This window comes from Trichechus manatus, unplaced genomic scaffold (assembly GCF_000243295.1).
Source record: "Trichechus manatus latirostris isolate Lorelei unplaced genomic scaffold, TriManLat1.0 scaffold00061, whole genome shotgun sequence".
Taxonomy (NCBI): Eukaryota; Metazoa; Chordata; class Mammalia; order Sirenia; family Trichechidae; genus Trichechus; species Trichechus manatus.
Window position 1 is genome coordinate 5,998,267 of NW_004443997.1, and position 18,807 is coordinate 6,017,073.

Below are 18,807 nucleotides of genomic sequence, written 5' to 3' on the forward strand. Positions count from 1 at the left end.
CTCGCCTCTGCTGTGCTTGCCCCTGAGGAAGGGAGACTGACTCCTCTCCGCTGTGAAGCAGCTGCAGGCAGGCGCCCAGCCCGTGGCCTGACCTGGGGCCTCAGCAGAGACGGTGGGTGGTGGGTGGTGGCTGCTGAGGAAGGAGCGGAAGCTGCAGGTGCAGGGTCATTCCGTCTGCAGCCCCGGGCAGTATCTAGAGCCATGGAGCTCCCAGCAGCCTGGCTGACACAGTGCCCCTGCCCACACGCAGTGCCAGTGCTGCCCATGTGGCTGTGGTGGCTGACCACAGACCCCTCTGAGGCTATTCTGTGGCCTAGACATGCTTGGCTGGGCTAAGAAGTATATGTAAGGGGGTGGGGCGGGGGGGGGGCTTGTGGGAGGAGGGGCAGGCCGTCCCACCCCCAGGCCCATGGAGGGGAAGGGTTGGGTGGCTGAACTCGCAGAGGGCCCGGGAAAGAACACCAGCCACCCAGTTGCCAACTAGGGGGAAGGATGCCACTGGAGAAGGCTGGGTGGGGAGAGAAGTGGCTGCCCGAACAGGGCCCTTCTTCCTCCCTGGGGCTCGGGAGGTGGCCTCAGCCAAGCTGGGGGCTCGGCTGTGGTTCTGTGGCTAAGCCAGAGAACTGCCCTTGGCCCTGCTGCCTTAGGCTCAGCCCCCTGCAGTGAGCTACACCCCAGCAGACGGGCACCTGCCCAGAGGTGCTGGGCCCAGAGGTGTGCCCGACAGAGCTGCATGCACATGGGTAAGGGATCCCTTCCTCACCCCTCTGCCAGGGCAGGGAGGCTCAGCTAGTAGGGGCTGGGCGGCCACCTGCAGCATGCAGAGAAGGGCCTCCATTTCTTCTTGTTCCCCCATATTCAGAAAAAATAGGGCAGCAGTGCCTGGGGACTGGGCACTGGAGCACTGGGGTGGGGCAGGGTGTGACATGTGGGTCAGAGTGGCAAAGCTGAGCAGGGGCAGCTCTGGGGCAGACTGAGCTCTGCTCAATAATGGGTGCTGGGGGCACCCAGGCTTGGGCTTGGCCCTGTGCCGGGGACAGGTGCCTGTCCCTCTGTAGCGGGCACCCTTCACAGGGCAAGCCAGACCACCCACCACTCCTACCCCGAGTCTCCTGCAGCCGCGGAGCCCAGGCCTCCCGAGGCCCTCATGTGGGACAGTGCGCCGGGCCCGACTGCGCCCCCCTTCAGCACCCCCAGTCCACCCACCCTCGGCAGCCTGGCTCCCCCCAACTTAAATTTTTCTGAAGAACGAGAAGAGCCGTTTGCCTTCAGCAGCGCCGGGCTCATCCCCCCGCCCTGTGCCGTGGCCCCTGGAGAAGGAAGACGCCGGCAGACTCCGCTCCTTCAGATGCTTGTCCATCAGCTGCCGGTCAATGACCCTGTGCATGTCGTCCTGCAGGGGGAGAGTTGCAGGTTCAGCAGGGACTCGGGCCTGGGGCTGGGGGCGGGGGTCAGGGAGGTGTCAAGTGCTGGAACGATGTGAGATGAGGATGAGGTGAGATGAGTGAGGGTGGCAGCCGGGGCTGCCCACCAGGAACGAAAGCAGAGAGGTGTGGGAGGGACGGGACAGATGGGCCCACGGCTCCAGAGTCTCCTCAAGGAAAGGCTGGTTCTCCTTGCTGGTGTCATCCTCTCTCTGCCACCTCCCCCTCAGTGGACACTCAGATTGTCTGTCCCTAGAGGCCCAGAGAACAGCTGCAGTATCCCTGCCTCTCTCGCTTATCCTCCCCTGTGGCCCTTGGGGCTGGCTGGGTGCCTGTAGCTCCCTTCACTGCCCCTACCCCTCACCCATTCGCCCTCTGGCCTCCCACCCGACCTAGGGTGACCTCAGCCGGCCAGTTCTCCTGCCCGATGGCCTGGCCCAGGGGCTTCTGCCATTTTCTTCCCTTTGAGTTATTTCTGGTCTGAGCCACTAATACCCAGTGCCCTGCAGGCAAGCACCAGGAGGCTCCTTGGGTGCTGCACCCACCCACCCTCACCACACTCCTTCAGTCTCCCCCAGCGCTTGATTTGTGGCAGAGTCCATGGGGCGTGCCATCTTCAGGGGGTTGTCCTGCTATTTCCTTTGGCTTCATCCCTCCAGTGTGTTAAAACTGCCTAGAAAATGTCCTCCCCCATCTCAGAGAACAGTCACGTTTCACTCCACAGAGGGGCTTCTGCACCAAGCAGTTCTGTTTTCTGCGTTCTAGTTGCTCGATTCTGATTCCGTGTAAGACTCCATTTGAGACAGGGGTTCTGCCACTAACAGAGGCTTCTGCTTTAGAAACATGAACAGCCCTGTCTGATTAACATCAACAGTGAACACAGTGAGCATCTGCCTGAGTCCTCCAGTCTTGAGCCAGGTGGGCTCTCTGGGCCGTCCTGGTGAAAAGACAGTCTTTGGCTAACACCTGTCCCATCAGCTGCTCTGCCCAGGCGCAGGTGAGGCCTGCATGGGGGTGGGGCTCCCTGAGTCAGGGCAGAGGACTCCGCGCCTCTGAGCAGCCCCTCACTTGAGGGCAGGAAGCTGGGCAGCTATATCTGTCACCTCCAGGTTCTCACCCAAAGTCCCACCACTGGTGTCACTCAAACGTCTTTGAACGTTTCAGTGTGAAACAGAGACTTTTGTGAGCAAGTCACCAGGTGGCCGTGAGTGTGGCCCTGCTCCCTCGCCTCTCACTTCCTCCTTCCCTCGTGTCCTGCTCTCTGCCTCCCTGTCCTCTCCATCCTTCCTCTTCACACTCTGCTTCCCTCCCATCCCCTTTTCCACTCCCCCCTCAGATCTGACACGCAGGTGCTGGCCGGTCCACACAACTAGAAAACATGGCCCCTGCAGCTGAGGGACCCCGGGCAGCATCTAAGGCCCAGTGCCTGCACCTGGGCCATGCTCAGTACGACCGATGTTGTCAAGTGCAGCACAAGAATAGTGAAGGGCCCTGTGGAAAGAAAGCCTTTCAAAGCTGACAACGTTTTCGCTGGCACATTGCAAACTGCCGTTTTACATTTTAAGCAAACGAATTTATCAAGGTGATCCCATGAAATATGTAATTTTAAAGCTTCACACACACACACACGCATGCATGTGCTGCTCATAATCCCACATCTGCCATTACTTCTGTGGACAAAACACTATTTCTGGGACGGGGTCAGGTCAGTGGCAGGCCTGAGCACTGGCCACATGCTGACGAGGCACCCACTGGGCGTGATGGTGACAGGAGCGGGGAGGCTGGGGCTCAATGGCACGTCACACTGCACAGATGACGCCGGGCTCGGAACAGACATGGTGGCCACAAGGGGAGGTGGCAGGGGCAGGACAGCGATGGTGGGATGGGATGCAGGCTCAGTCTCACCTCAAAGGCAGGAGGGGTGTACAACTAAAGTTGTTGATACGGGAACTGAGAAAGGCCACTAGATCAGAAACCAAAGGAGCCAGATAGTAAAGAGCCCTGAGGAAGCAAACTGCAGCCAGGAGAGAAGAGAGAAGAACAGGGCGGTGAGCCGGGGCGGCCAGGGACCAGCACTCCACGGGGCACCTCTGCCAGCTTCACAGGCTGGGCCAGGGGACCCAGGGCAGGGCCCTTGGCGGAACAGGCACTACTAACCTGCCCACAGTAAAGCTGCCAAGTGGCTTTTCACCTGTCTCATTTGGTTTTCTTGGGGAGAAACAATACTGGTTACACTCATTCTGAAATTTTACCACCTCAACCTCATCAACAAAAGGCCAGTCCCAGTGCCAGCCCTGAGGGGAGCTGCTGAACCCTGACCACGGTGGTCCTGGAGTGAACACACTGACTCATTGTCCCCAGGGCCTGCGCCTGGGCAGCGCTCTTGGAAAAGAGAAGATGGCCTTTGAGAAGGGCAGGGCAGCAGCTGCCGGCCGCCTGAGGGCTCCTGAACTGCATCCAGCTGTGAACTCTCATCCATCCCGGGGCTTCCGGGGCCCTCCATGTTAATAGCTGTTTCTTTCTAACTCAAACAGCAGAGAAGACCAGCGAAGGAGGAGGCCCCAGTGCCACATCTGGAGACCACATCGGCCTCAGCTCAGTCGTCTGGGGCTTGCTGCTCTTGAGAGCATTCTGACATTCTTCTCCAGACGCTGGCGAATGGGAGCTCTGGATTTTGCTGGTTGAAGACTGGGGTCACTGCTCACCAGTTGCATGGGACCCTCCAGTTAACCTCTCTTCACACTGCCTGAGGCTCAGAGACTCCCCCTGGAGCCTCATCTTCTCTCCCCTGGGCTGTGCTCTTGTTTACCTGCCAAGCCTCAAGCTGCTGCGAGAGGTTCAGTTTCTGCTGAATGGCGTCCAGCAGCTGGCTGTTCAGAGCCATCATGTCCATCCTGCACTTGGTGAGTTCCAGCTCCACAGCATTCTTCCTGAAATCAGACAAGCCAGGGCGAGCATGGAGACCTTGCCCCAGAGGATCTGGAGTCCAAAGGAGGAGGGAGCAGGCCCTGACCCCAAATTCATAACAAAGCGATGGAACTGTAACAGTAACTGTGATTTTACTTGTAGAAAATGTGCAACATGCTTTCACATACATCCTCTCAATTTTCATAACCAAACCATAGGTGAAGAGATTATTTGTCAACACCATCTCACGGATGAAGACACAGAGGTTCAACGTGGTTAAAAGAAAAGGATACTTAAGTCAGGACTGGAACCTAGAGGAGATCAAAGGCCTCACACAGCACAAAGGAGGTACTAATGCTTCCCCGAAACAAACAGGTCAGTCCCCACTGGAAGGGAGGGTTTGTCCTCCTGCTATGGGGAGGGATTCCTTTTGACTAGCAATTCCCCCATTACAGGATTTGCCTTAAAGATACAGACGTGTGCAAAGGTAGCCACACAATGGTGATCCTCACAGCTTAGCTAATCATCCTATCCAACAATTAGGGAATTAGTTCAATAAATAATGGGAGGGAACGCTGTTACCAGTGAGAACCAGGGCACTGAATATTTACTGACAATGGGGAAATGTTCACCATGAATTGCTGAGGGGAGAAAAGCACCAAACACAAGATCTAGTACGTTATCAATTTTGCAAAATATTTGAAGGACATACACAAAAACGTCTAACTGGTATCTCTGGGTGATGATCATTGATGGGGTGCCCCTCCCACACACGGTTGTATTTTCATGTTTTGTACACGTTACAAGTATTAGTGTTTGTCTTCCCCAACATTCCTAACTCATAGTTGTTCAACGCAAAAAAAATTTTCGGGGGCATGGGTGGGGCTAGGATAAAGTGGGAGGGTCCTGGGTGGCCACTAAAGAGGCTGCACTGGTAGCCCGGCTGCCAAAGCGTTTGATTAGCCCTTGCCTTCATCTACCGCTACCTTGCATGTCTGAAAGCAAAGATAACAAAAATGTCCCCAATGCACAGGCCCAGGGACCAGTGTGCCCTCTTGCCCCTGCATGGCCGAGGACAGCCAGAGGACCCGCCTGCAGACGCCTCGGGAACGCCAACTGCACTAACATAAGCGCAGCCGGAAGGAGGAGCAGGTAGGCCCCGTTTGTAAAGCGCTCAGACCACCACAATGACTAGCACGTCCTCAGTGGCCTCTTGTCCACCGACCAATTAGTCACCTGCCCTGACACCCCCCCACCCCCTTCCCGGAGCAGGCGCCTCAGGCAGCGCCCAGCGCCGTCCTCCGCCCCGCCCGCACTGCGGCCGCGGGCTGCGGCGATAGGACCTGATCTCTCCAATGAGGGTCGGGGTCTCAGGTGCCGCAGGCCGCCTCTGTCACGCCCGCTGCTATTGGCTGGCGGCGAAGAACGGCATCACCGTGCGGCGCCAGTTGCCATGGACGCCCATCCCAGTCGCCCCCGCAGCCAAAGAACGTCAGAACAAACTCCGTAGCGCCTCGCGGCGGCTGCAGCCTCAAACACTTCCGGGCGTCTCCCGGCAGGTGGCGCGAAGAGCAGCCACAGCCCCGGGAATGTGCTAACGCCCTGGGATAGAGGGGCCGAAGGGACCAAAGGGGCGCGGTCCAGCAGCGGCCCGCCTCGGCGCTGGGAGTCCCCCCTTCCCTCTCGGGAGCTCCCCCGAGGCAGGGCCCGCGTTGCCCACCTCCAGACCCTGGCCTCGGACTCCACCCTCGGGATCATCTGCTCACTAAGGAATCTTAGTGCTTGTCATTCATGAGAAACCCCAGACAGCGAAAGCAAAGCTACAGAAGCTGCTGATTAATGTATTAATCACATTTTGAAACATGAATATTTCTAAGGGCTAGCAGAAACCCTTATTGAAACCACGAGTAATCGTCTCATTTTTGTGAGGCAGATTACTAGTCCCACATTTGTTTTTGCTTTTAGTGAGGGCCTCTCACCTGCAAGAGACAGAATTATGTTACTTTTCTGAAGCTCATCTGTTGTATAGGTTAAGGTACATCTTACGGTTCCTGCAGCTCACTGCGGAGAAGGAAGCTATTTTTCTCGGGGGAGTCTCATCCCTGACTGCCCATTAGAATCAGGAATGTGGGTGGATGGGGAGGCTTTTAAAAAGTAGCCCCAACCCCCGAGATTCAGACTGCATTCTTCTGGGGAAGCCCAGAATGATTTTAATGTGCAGCCTGTATCAAGAACCTGAGATAATGGACATGAAACTACCTTGTAAAATCTGAAGTCCTGTACAAATGTGGGTGTGGTTACCCTTTAAATGACTGCTGAAGTCTGCTGTCTCAATTACTGTACACCAAGTTCATTTCATTTGTAAGGAGCACAAAAAGAACTATCCTTCTGGAGTGATCTGATACCACTAGCTGTCTCCCCACAGGGCCAGCCTATGCTATTGGGGTCCAGGAAGAGCAGGGGCCTCACTCCAGAGTTCCCCCCACTGGGAGCATCTTTCTGGAGAGGAGAATTTGCAGATCTGATCAGCCACCTCTGCTAGCGTCAAGGGCACTCATTACGAGGTGTCATGTAGGTTTGGTGACTTCTCCCTTACCCTGGTGGGTAGGTTCCACTTTTTTAAGGGAGGGGGACTGGACAACTTATTCCTTCTCTCCTGCGCCCTAGGCTTGAGTGTTGAAGAGAATCCTGACTTGCTGGGCCTAGCTCATCCTACCAGACATGTTTGCATGGGGGCTGGGGCCTCGAGCACAACCCCCTTTCCCCCCGCCCACCACCCCCAGCAGGCAAGGGGTGCCTGATTTGTTTCCTCAGCTGTCATTCCTTTTCCTCTGAGGCCTTAGGGGAAGGTCTGGGACATGATTTGGGATTCCTGCTGGTCCCTGCAAGTATAGCTGCATCAAATCTAAATCTCTCTTCTGCTTTCCCAGCTGACTGTAGGTGACCAACCAGCCTGTACTTGTAACTTTATTCTGCTTTTTATTTCCAATGGGCTTCCATAATATTAGTGCCTTAATTTTACCATTTTATTACCTAACTGTAGCACACCACACCACTTTATTCCCCCTTTCCTCCCACACCTTATATCACACTGCTATTCAAGTATTCACTAATTATATATATTATTTATAACATATATTTTATATATTATAAATATATATATAAACAAAATGGAAAGCTCTCTAAAATATATTAAGCAAAAAAAAGCAAGGCATATAGAATATCATCCTATTGATGTTAAAAAAACAAAACAAACCAACAACTATATTGCATATAAGGAGCTCTGGTGGTGTAAACGGTTAAGTGCTTCGCTGCTAACCGAAAGGTTGTCGATTTGACGCACCAGCGGCTCCACAGGAGAAAGACCTGGCAATCCACTCCCGTAAAGATTACAGTCAAGAAAACCCTATGGGGCAGTTCTACTCTGGCACATGGGGTCACTATGAGTCAAAATCAACTCCACAGCACGTAACAACAACAATATTGCATATACTCCTATGTGCGCACAGGAAAAAGATCTGCAAAACATGCACACCCAACTTTCAAGAGTGTGTCTGTGGAGAAGAATGGGACTGGGGGTGAGGGGGGCAGCAGGCAGCCTCTAACTTTTCATCCCTGTATTCTTCTGCAGGATTTAATTGTTTCAACTGAGGTATACTCACATGTTACTTGTTTAATTAAAAAATAAAATCAAACAAGCGATCCCACTCACTTTGCAATGGCCTCATCCCGGTCCCTGATGGCCTTCTGAAGCTGTTCCTTTGGCTCCTTATCCTCAGATGTCACTCTGAGTCGGTCTCTCTCCTCTTTCAGGGCAGTCATCTCCACACTCAGCAGCGTCACCTGACAGGAGCCCAAGGAGAATGAGCGTGATGCTATCACTGCTGCCGGGGAAAAAGGAACCAGAAAACCCGAGCAGGCACAGGGTGTCTATGTGGGGTGGGGGTGGGGACAGCGGGTAGTTTCCTTTGCCTGAAGTCTCTGAGCTTCAGGAAGTCTCTTCTGAAGAATGGGTGCCCCATGCTAGGCGTGAGCACAGTGGCAACGGGACAATGGGGAACACAGCCCTGAACCTGCAGAAACGAGGCCAGATCCTCTTTGTCTCCAGCACCCCATGCGACCTCTTTCATTTCAAGGCACTCCTGGGTAACTAAGGAAAGACAGCCATAAATGCCTCAGTGCTCTGGCAAGGGACTCAAGTTTTGTTTCCAGCCACCTTGTACTCAACATGGAGAGCTGCTATCAACATGGTCTCAAGTGGCCCTGGTTCCCATCACTCAGCTCTCTGACAGCGCTTGGCGCAGCCTGGCTCTCCTTCCTTCTTCATTCACCTCCCCAGGTTAAAGCCACATAATGATGTTATCATCTTTCACTTCAAATCTGTTGCCTTTTCTGTGGTCTGTGCTTCAGTGACTGGCACCACAGCCAACTCAGGACCTTATGCCCAACCTGGAGTCATCCTTTGGCAGTCAGATGCCCCTCCTAGTGGCTCCCTTGGTGACTGGGCTTATCCCTTCCCACAGCACAGTAACTCCTTTACACTATGAGCTCACAACAGGAGCCATGTCAGATCCATTTGTGCAATCTGATTGCAGTGGTTAATGCCAACACTTGTGCACTGGACATCTGTCATTTACTGGCTACTCATCATCCCAAATCCCTTCCTATTCTGAGGCATTTCTGGTTGTATGAGCAGAGCATGGCCTGTAAAGGAAGCCAAAGGAAGGGAGACATTTCCTTTCCCAGGCAGCCTGGGCACGAGCAAGTGACGCAGACTTGCCAGTCACATCTCGAGGCAGGAACGCCAAGCCACAGGCCAGGAGGAAACCACCTACAGGGGTCACAGATTGTTTCTGCTGCCCCACTTCCCATGGCTCCTTCCTATTTTTGGAGCCTGCTTCTCCAGCCTTCCTGTCAATTCTGTGAGCTACCAGATTGAACTCCACTATTCTCTTCCCGCTTAAGTAGAGCAAGTTTCTGTTTCTTGCAATCAGAAACCCTGCCCAGTCAAGACCAAATGGGCAACCCTTGCCCAAAAGCAAAGGCGAGAAGGCAGAAAGGGACAGGAAACCTGGACAAATGGACATGGGGAACCTGTGGTGTAAAGGGAAAGGGGGGGAGTGCTGATATATTGTGGGGATTGCAACCAGTGTCACAAAACAATTTGTGTATAAATTTTTGAATGACAGACTAATTTGTGCTGTAAACTTTCACCTAAGTTTACACAATAAAAAATAAAAAAGAAACCCTGCCCAGGAGAGCTTTTGTTAAGAATCCATTGAATGACTGGAAGGGTTGGAGCCCCTTCTTCTCACAGTTGGTAAGTTCAAACATGAGTCAGGCTGTCTGACCCTGCCCTCTTGTTAAATATTACATATAGTATGACATTTTTCCAGCAGGGAGGATCCATCCACACAGGTCTGCCTCCCTCTCAGAAGGCACAGATGCCACCTTTCAGTCCCACTCTTCAAGTCCCAGGTCCAATCTGGAACTTCGAACCAGTTCATTCTGATTCAAACCCTTGCTGAGAATTTGCATTTCCACCTCAGATATACTGAATCTCAATCTACAGTTTAACAAGATCCCCAGGTGACCCTTATATATAAAATGAACTTTGAGAACCACTGCTCTACTAGTGGTTCTCAGAATTGATTCCTAAACAGTAGTATTAGCGTCGACCAGGAACTTGTTAGAAATGCAAATTCTCAGCAGAGGTCTGAACCAGAATGAACTGGTTTGAAGGCCTGGTCTAATCATCTTTAGATAGAATGGTACCAAGCACAGGCTTAGGACTAAGGCTGAAGATCAAGCTTCCCGGAGACACGTTAGACTCTCCCCAGACTGAAACAGCAGAGTTGCCAGGCCCTGAGGAGCAGCCATCTCTAGGAGTTCAGAGGACACCGCATACCATTGACAAGAGATTCTGTACTGTCAGGAGACTGGTAGGGAACACCAGGGCCAGTGCTCTGTACTGAGAACAGTCCGAAGCTGCAGCTTCTGTGGTGTGGTGGGGAAGGCGCAGGTGGGTCGGGGTAGAAAACCAGGGTAAGAAGTCAGCAGGGGCGGTGCCTGCATATGCATCCAGCCCCGAGGCACATAGGGCCCAGGTAAGAAGGCTGCCTCCGCCTGTTTACTGCAGGTTCTGCTGCCCGGTAGGCCAGAACGATGCAAGACCCAGAAAGCACCTGGTGGAGACAGACAGCCCGCCTCAGACCAAATGAGCCCTGATGTGGCCTCAGGGTAGCTGAGGGCCAGCCAGGTGTTGTGCAAGCTGAGAAAGGAACAGGTGAGACTACATTCTAGGCAGGAAATGCCAATATTTAATATGCTCCAGATAAAACTGCAGAAGAACTTTTTACTTTGGCCTGGTAAAGGTACAGCTTACCAGCCTTCTGCCTTAGGAGAAGTGATGAGGGACTTAATCTTTTTTAAACCTTTCATAAAAAGCAGGAATAAAAATAATTATTCTTCCTGAGGCTGTTGCAGACATCAAATGAGATACATACTATCAAGGGCCGAGCCCAGTGCCTGCCTGGCAAATGGCTGTCTGCTCCACTCCTCCTCCTCCGTCTGTGCAGGACCAACTTCTGAGGATCAGTCTGGCTTATCTATACACTGATTTAGGGTTACTTCCATCCTAAACCCACTTTTCCCAAATAAAGTGGGTGTCCCCACAATTAAATAGCATCAAAGAAAACATCCTGAATATATCCTCTCTCTCATTCAACAATTATTTAGGTGCCCACTCTAGGCAAGGCCCCGTGCTCGCTGCTTTAGGAGACAAAGACAAATGGGGCCTGAGCTTATCCTCAGGGATCTAGGGTTTAACTGGGAAGATGAAATGTGAATGAGGGTAACTATAGCAAAGCTGAGCCAGGGATGCTCCATGACAGAGGGAACGAAGAGGGTTTCGTGAAGCAAGTGACACCGATGGAGAACTTGAAGGACGATGGGGTCGAGCTATGTGCAGCTGGGACGAAGGGTCTTCCGGGCAGAGAGATGAGCTGGAGACAAGGCCCAGGTGTGGAAAAGCATGGGCAGGTGTGCCATCCCCTTTCACAGCCTTTGTTTGTGCTGCTAACACAAAGGAGGTGAGGTGGGAAACGAGAGGACAGAAGGCTGGCTAATGAGAATGCAACCAGACTGTGGTGGCCATGAAGGCCAGAGGCTTCTCATTATTGATTAATGGGAAGCCAGCCCAGAACCAGGGCCTCTAAGGTGCATCTCTAACAAGCTCCCAGGAGGTTATACATAAGAATCACCTGGGGATCTTGTTAAATTTTAGATTCTGATTTAGTATATCTGGGGTGGAAATGCAAATTCTTGGCAGGGGTTTAAACCAGAACCAACCGGTTTGAAGCCCTGCCCAGAACTTACTAGAAGGGTGTTCTGTTTTCAAGTTATGCTTCAAGACGATCAATCCAATTCATCTGGAGAGTTGGTGGGCTGGGGGAAGGCAGGCGAGTTGGGAAGTAATTACTACATCCAGGTGTGAAAGAATGAAGATCAGAACTAGGGCAGTGGCTAGGAGAACTGAGGAAGAAGAATATGCTGAGATTTTAGAGAGAAGGAGCTATCAAGGTTTTACTAGTGAAGGCCTTGACTGCTCCCAGTATCAGTTCTCCTGTGCTTCTAAGTCCCTTTCTGGAGTATCTGGCACGCAGCTAGTCAAGCATAAAGGATTCAAACACCAGAGCTGGGACTGTTTCTCACTAAGCCTCTTACAACTAGGTTCACTGGCTTGAGAAATGGCTGAGGGACTTCACAGGTAAGTGGTTTTCATATTGCTACAGACAAATCACCCAGAGATCCACCCTGCCTCAGCGGAAGCTGCTCTATACCCAGCCCTCACCAGACAAGGTAAGCAGGAGTCTGGAGAGCTGTGGCGAATGGAGGGAGGGGAGCTCCTTGCCAGTGACACAGAGGGTGTGGGGGGCCCTCCAGAGGGCATGGAGTTGGGGACTTGTGCACTAACTCAGCAAGAGAATGGCGCTGGGCCAGCTTTCAGGTCTGGCTATGGATTTTGCCTCAGACAGCTAGTTATCAGTTAAACTGAACCCAAGCTCTCTTTTAAAAAATTTGCAGAGGCTTCTGAGGGGGCGGGTGTTGCTAGTTTCATCACCTCCCAGGCCCTACACCTTTTACCTCTGGCCTAGTTTCCAGGAGAGAAAAGCGCACACTCAGGTAGGAAGGCAGTGGGCTCGGAGACTGGATCCTTGGATGATGTTTGCCTCAACTCCGCCTCCCACCCTGGTCTAAGAGCTGTTTGCTGGAATCCTGGTTCCACCTAACCTTGTCTAGGCCCTGCCCCCTCAAAGGGTACAAAGATGGTTCTGACTCCCCTCCCGATACTGAGTGTCCGGGGTGCAGGGGCCCTGTCATTTTCACCTTGTGCCTCTCAGGTCTTGTGCGGTGTCAGGCACATAGTGGGTGCTCAACCAATGCTGCAGGGAGACCTTGACGTCCGCTGTAACTGCTGCCATTTCCACCATCGTTCTAGACCTCAATCTGCATCCCACCCACTGTCTCGGAGTGTCAGTGTTCCTCCCTCCAGCTGGTTTGGCTGAGAGGTTTTCAGCTTTGACTGAGCATTTGGGGAGAGATGACCCGAGTGAGGAGCCCAGCTCTACACCCCCTGTGGGTCCTCAGTGCATCCATCTCCTTGATGAACTATTTGCAAGGGAATCCACAGGACCTGGCCTAAACCAGTTATTGGCTGAATTTTTAAGGAAACTTTCCCGGTGGAGATGGCTTCCTAAATAGCTCCACACCAGACTCTCAGCAATCTACGCTTTGCTTATGTTTCTGAATGAAATACTGTCCTCTGGTGAGCTTTCAATTTTATAATCCTGAGAAACAAAAAACAAATGGAAAAAACCAGCCAATATCAAAGAGCTGATGAGCAGAAATACCCCTCAGAAACGTAAATAGGCTTTAAAATTAGTAACATTTTTATTAATCCAAGAACGTGTAGATTCAACCTTCTTTTGGTTTTATTCTTCTCGTTTTAAGGGATTTAGCCCTGAGTCAGAACCACCACCCCCCACCCCGGCCAACTACCACCTGGGGTCTCAGGTTCTAGGACCGAGACTGTCTCTGGCTGCCCTACTCCACTCCCGGGGCTTTGCCAGGAACAAGCCACAGCTTTAAACAGCCTGTGTCCTTGTTACCTGCTCCCTCACAGAAAGAGAAGTACAGTCATGGCTGTGGGTGGGTCTCCCCCTATTTTCGAAGAGGATAATATTAGGGAGACTAATGGGTAAGATCCAAAGAAATAAAAAGACAGGAGTTTATTTCTAGAAAAGTCTCTTAAATTTAAGGAAGACTGATTGAAGTAATAGCCTGGCTTAAGTCCCATCTCTGAGAAATGTCATGTAGCAGGAAGGGATGAACAGCCTTAGACAAGGAAAACGGGCAGGCTGGGTGGGGGCAGAGTTTAAAAGGCTACCTGTGTGGTGTCCCCCACAGCAGTAGGGGACTACACACGACCCTAGTCAAAAGGAAGCGCCTTTCTATATCTCCTAGAATGGATTCTAAAAGCTCCTTTCTGGGTGGGGCTGCTCCTCAGCCCTTATATATCTTTTCAGATCAGACTATAGACGTTCTTCTCCACTGTTCTCAAGGATGCAATCATGATCAACACAGAAGGAACACAGGAACAGCACTGAGTTCTTCTAAAGCCGAAAAGCAGGCCAACAGAGGTGATAGCATTTATAAAGAGGGAGCAGTCCTGCAAAGAGCAATTGTTAACTGGTTTGCAACCTTCCTGCTCAGCAGCTGCTGGAAGAAACATCACTAAGTGTTTTGGGAGCTGTGTCCTCTTTCAACATCAGCATCCACTGACTGGCTTGGCTCTGTGGAAGGTAATGTGTCACTGGAGAAGACAAGGACCAGCTATTCCTATCTCCGCCAATTTTACTTTGGGCTAAACCAGAGGATTGGTTTCCTCTCTTGAAGATACCCAGCTCACCTCAACTTTAGGTCACAGTCCCCTGGGGGTTGTCAGAGGAAAGTTACCTCTCAAATTCAAATGGGAGAGGGAAACTCACCAGGGCCCCAGGAGGGCCCACAGATGCGTGCACATTCCCTTCCCTGGGCTGAAGATGGGGGTTCTCACCTGACTGTGGAGTTGCTGCAGCTCTTCTAGGCTTTGCCTCAGTTTACCCCTCTCTCCCTCCATGAGTTCCCTTAAGGCTCTTGAGTCCTCACTGGTCTGCCTTATCTGTTCTTCTAAGGAGTCATCATCAATTCTCCGGGAGCTCTGACAGCAAGAGAATGTGATCCAGCCAGAGAGATGATGAGGGTGACAGGGACCGATGGGGAAGGAGTGGAGGGAGGTGGAGATGGGGAGAGATGGAGAGGGGGAGAGGTGGAGATGGGGAGAGATGGAGAGCGGGAGAGGTGGAGGGTGGGGGTGGTTGGTGAGGGGAATGGAAAGATGATGAGGAGGACGATAATGGGAAATGATAGAGGGGGAGGGAAGAGAGAAAAAAGGGGAGACAGACAGAGAGGGAAGAAAGAAGATTAGGGGAGAAAGAGTCTCTTGCTCAATTTCAGTCTGTAAACAATAGCCAGACATTTTCCATTTTCTTGCTTTTTTAGACGTTTATTCTTGTTTCAGTGCTTGTGAAAGGGGAATAATCTGTTTGCAATGAGCTACACGTCCACTCCGACCGTTCTCTTTCCCCACAAAGGCTGGCTCCCACGGACCCCAGCGATACATCCCACAAATCAACACAGCATGCTCAGGTAAGAACAACATTCTATCATCTTACTTCACCTCATATGGGTAGAAAGACACAACTATTCTGTAAAAGATGAAACCTGAAGAGACATAATAGCCTAAGAGCTGGGAGTGTGGGTGGAGAGTAAATGGGGCAGAAACCTGCTGTGAAGCTGCAGGAAATGTCACTCTGCCCAGGATGCCCACTTGAACTGTCCTCTCCTTCTCAGGAGGACCCTCAGCTGGAGTTCTAAAAGGCCCCTGCAGTTGAACTCAACTTTCTGTAACGTGCTTATATCCTTTTGGCCAAAGCTTCCAATCTTTTACATTTGCCTATTCATAGCCAGCACCCACCACCAGGGCCAATGGACTATGAATAGTAACTTGCAGTTTTTAACCTGAACAAGTTCCTATAGTTAAAGCTTCTAAGGAAATCTCTTGGCCTTGAAGCCCCTATTGCTTGTACAAACTCTAAGGACTCCAGTTGTGCACCCCAGTAGCTGCAGGAAGAGGATATTGGAGCCTTCCATTCCTCAGCACCTAGCCCCCCTGTATGATCACAAGTATTCAATGCTCTCAAACAAGTAAACACTCAGAAGAAATACCTGCAGATATTTTCAAAGGCTCCAATTCCAGGGCTGGTTTCAACCTACCCCTAGCCAGAACCTGGGAGGTAAGGAACTTCTGGACTGGCCTCTTACCGTGGGCTCCATGCCATCCACAATGCTCTGTATCAGTCTCTTGAGCTCGTTGAGGGCAGTGCGCAAGCTGCCGGCTGGCACGTCCTTGGCGGATGAGGTTTCTGAAGACTCGTCCATTGAGGAGTCTGTGGAGACGGCTGAGTCAGCACTGTCGTTTCCTCGAAGGTGTGAGCAGAGATAGCGAACCTGGCAGTAGGCTTCCCAGAGCTGCAGTCTCAGCTGTTACAGAAAGAAATAACTCTTGACTGGATTCTAAACAAGACTGCCACCTGGTCATCTTTTTCCCGTGTCTGAACCCAGGACACCAGTTCTGGGAAAAAAGTTTTGTGTTTTGTTTTAAATCACCTGTCCCAAGAAACAGATACTTGTTTTGGGCCCAGTATGTCTATACAGACTCCCAGTTCTTACTTTCCCTGTTCTCTGGCCCTCCCACTTGCCATATAAACATTTCTTCATATAAGCACAGTTACTTTTGTGGGAATCAGAAAATGATAAGGGGAGTAAGTAGTTATGGGTAGCATGTAAAGAAGCCAGCTGGATGGAGAGGATGGATCATGAATATTTTAGAACTTTGTCAGTACAAGAAGTTATGAGGCTGATCATTAGTCAACAAATATTTCCTAAGAGGCACTGGGGTCACAGGAAATGGCATGTGGCTGTGCCTATGACACTCTGTCCTCTGGCAATTCTGCTTTTAATGCCTTTTTGTACAGGGTGGTGAGAATGGAAGGCCAGGGGCATGCTTCATCAGGGCCTGCTTGTGACAGCTCTGGGCAGCAGGCCTAGGGCTTGCCCAGGTGTAGGCCACGGCCCTCGCCAGGCTGGCAGCTGAAATAACAGGCACTGATGATATGGAGGGCTGCTGGGCTCATAAGTCCAGGGCCCTGCCCGGGAATTCCCAGGCCATCTCACAAGTGGAGTGACGGGTGTCAGCACCTGCTCTCTTTCCTGCTCCAGCTCCTCGGCCTCCATGCTCTGCTCTATCTCTGACAGGAGGGATGTGCTGGTGGTGGCAGAGCCCTGCAGACTCCTCTCCTCAGTGAGTTCTTCCACCTTCACCTGCAGCTGCCGGCAGGAGAGCCGCACCTCGTGGAGCTCCAGCTGGCTTTGATGCAGCTTTCAACGAGATGGAAATGGCAGTCAGGTATGCCAAACACAAACACACAAAACTACCCTGAACTGATCATGTTTCTAGATCCAACCACCCATTTACAGAATAATACAGAGGAACGTAAGTGTCCATCAGGGAGTGCAGTCAGCAAAACTCAGATTATGGGAAACTCTATAAGACAACTCAGTTTCTTCACTAATTGCAAGAGAGAAAAAGAAAAAAGGAGGAACTCGTGGTGAAGTGATTAAGCACTCGGCTGCTAACTAAAAGGTTGGCAGTTCAAACTCACCAGTTCTGTGGGAGAAAGATGTGGCTGTCTGCTTCCATAAAGATTTACAGCCTTGGAAACCCTACAGGGCAGTTCTACTCTGTTCTATAGGGTCTCTGAGTCAGAATTGACTCGACGGCCATGGGTTTTTATTGATTAAAAGAGAACTTAAAAGATTTATCAATAAACTGCAATGTGTGGACCTATTTTAATTTGTATCTTGATTCAAACAAAAATGCAAATTCATGACACTTGACACCTAAAAATTTGGACACTGGATATTTGATGGTATTAAGGAAATAATGTTAATTTTGTAGCTACAACAGTATTATACTGATTATTTTTTAAGTCCTTATGTTTTATAGCTACTCTTTATTTACAGATGAACTGATAATAATTCCAGTATTACTTCAAAATGATAAGAGAGAGGAGGAAGTGGTTGTAATGTAGATGCGGCAGGACCAGCCATGGATTGAGGGATTCTAGAACTGTGCAGTGGAGTACATGCATTTCATTATACTATTTTATTTTTGAGTTTGTTTGAAACTTCATAATAAAAATTAAGCACACACATGCAAATACAGTGAGATACCATTAGACTCTCATCAGAATGGCTACAGTAAATAAATGCTGATAATATCAAATGTTACTGAGGACGTGGAAATAACAAGACTCTCAATGCTAGTGGCAGTGTAAAATATACAACTGCTTTGGAAGACTGTTTGGCAGTATCTAATAAAGTTAAATATACATCTATCCTAAAACTCATGGCTATGGAGTTGATTCTGACTCATAGTGCCCCGTAGGGTTTCCAAGGCTATCATCTTTACAGAAGCAGACTGCCACATCTTTCTCCCGAGGAGTCGCTGGTGGGTTTGAACCACTGACCTCTCAGTTTGCAGCCGAGTGCTTAACCACTGTGCCACCAGGGTTCCTTCTCTTAGGTGTAGACCCAACAAAAATGACAGCATACGTGCACAAAAGCATAAACAGGATGTTCATAGCAGCATTATTCATAATAGCCTTGCATGGGAAACAATCCAAATGCCAATAAAAACTGAATAAACTGTGGCATATTCATATGCTGGAATACTCTACAGCAATGAAAAAGAACACACTGCTAGTACATACCACAACCTGGTATGAATTTCACAGGCATAATGCTGACCAAAAACCAGACAGAAAAAGTATATGTATGACTGCATGTATAGAAGTTCCCACTTTTCACTGAGATAGAACAGATGAAAGTCAGAATAGAGGCTTGCCTTGGAGGAAGTGGCCAGGTATTGATGGGGAGGACAAGTGTCTGGGGTGCTGATAGTATTCGGTATCTTGATGTGAGTGATGGTTGCCCTGGAGCATATATTTGTAAAAATTCAATGGGCTGTCCACTTCAGATTTCTGTGCTTTACTATATATATGTTATATTTTAATGAAAAAAAGGGGTAAAAGGGTAGTTTAGAAAGGAGCTGGGGCTGGGGTTTGGAACAATACCGGGATAACACCAAGAGTTTCTGAAACCAGGGGGAGATCAGTTTCTCTCACTTTCTGTGTCATACCTCACAGTGTAAATATGAGGCCCAGGCTAGGAGCTGTGTTATACCTCACATTGTAAAGATTAAGGCCCAGATTGGGAGCTGTGTTATACCTCACAGTGTAAAGATGAGGCCCAG

General features: G+C 50.6%; 1 protein-coding gene across 1 annotated transcript in view; it reads right to left on the reverse strand.

Annotated features, from left to right (window-relative positions):
- Window positions 1-1,231: 1,231 nt before the first annotated feature.
- BICDL1 (BICD family like cargo adaptor 1) overlaps window positions 1,232-18,807 on the reverse strand; it is an 80,891-nt gene continuing 63,315 nt past the window's right edge. The window contains exons 5-9 of the mRNA XM_004379025.3: window positions 16,692-16,871; window positions 15,756-15,974; window positions 8,044-8,174; window positions 4,234-4,354; window positions 1,232-1,393 (exon numbers count right to left, since the gene is read on the reverse strand). Of these exons, the coding sequence (XP_004379082.1) occupies window positions 1,232-1,393; window positions 4,234-4,354; window positions 8,044-8,174; window positions 15,756-15,974; window positions 16,692-16,871 (813 nt within the window). The remainder of the gene's footprint in view (window positions 1,394-4,233; window positions 4,355-8,043; window positions 8,175-15,755; window positions 15,975-16,691; window positions 16,872-18,807) is intronic.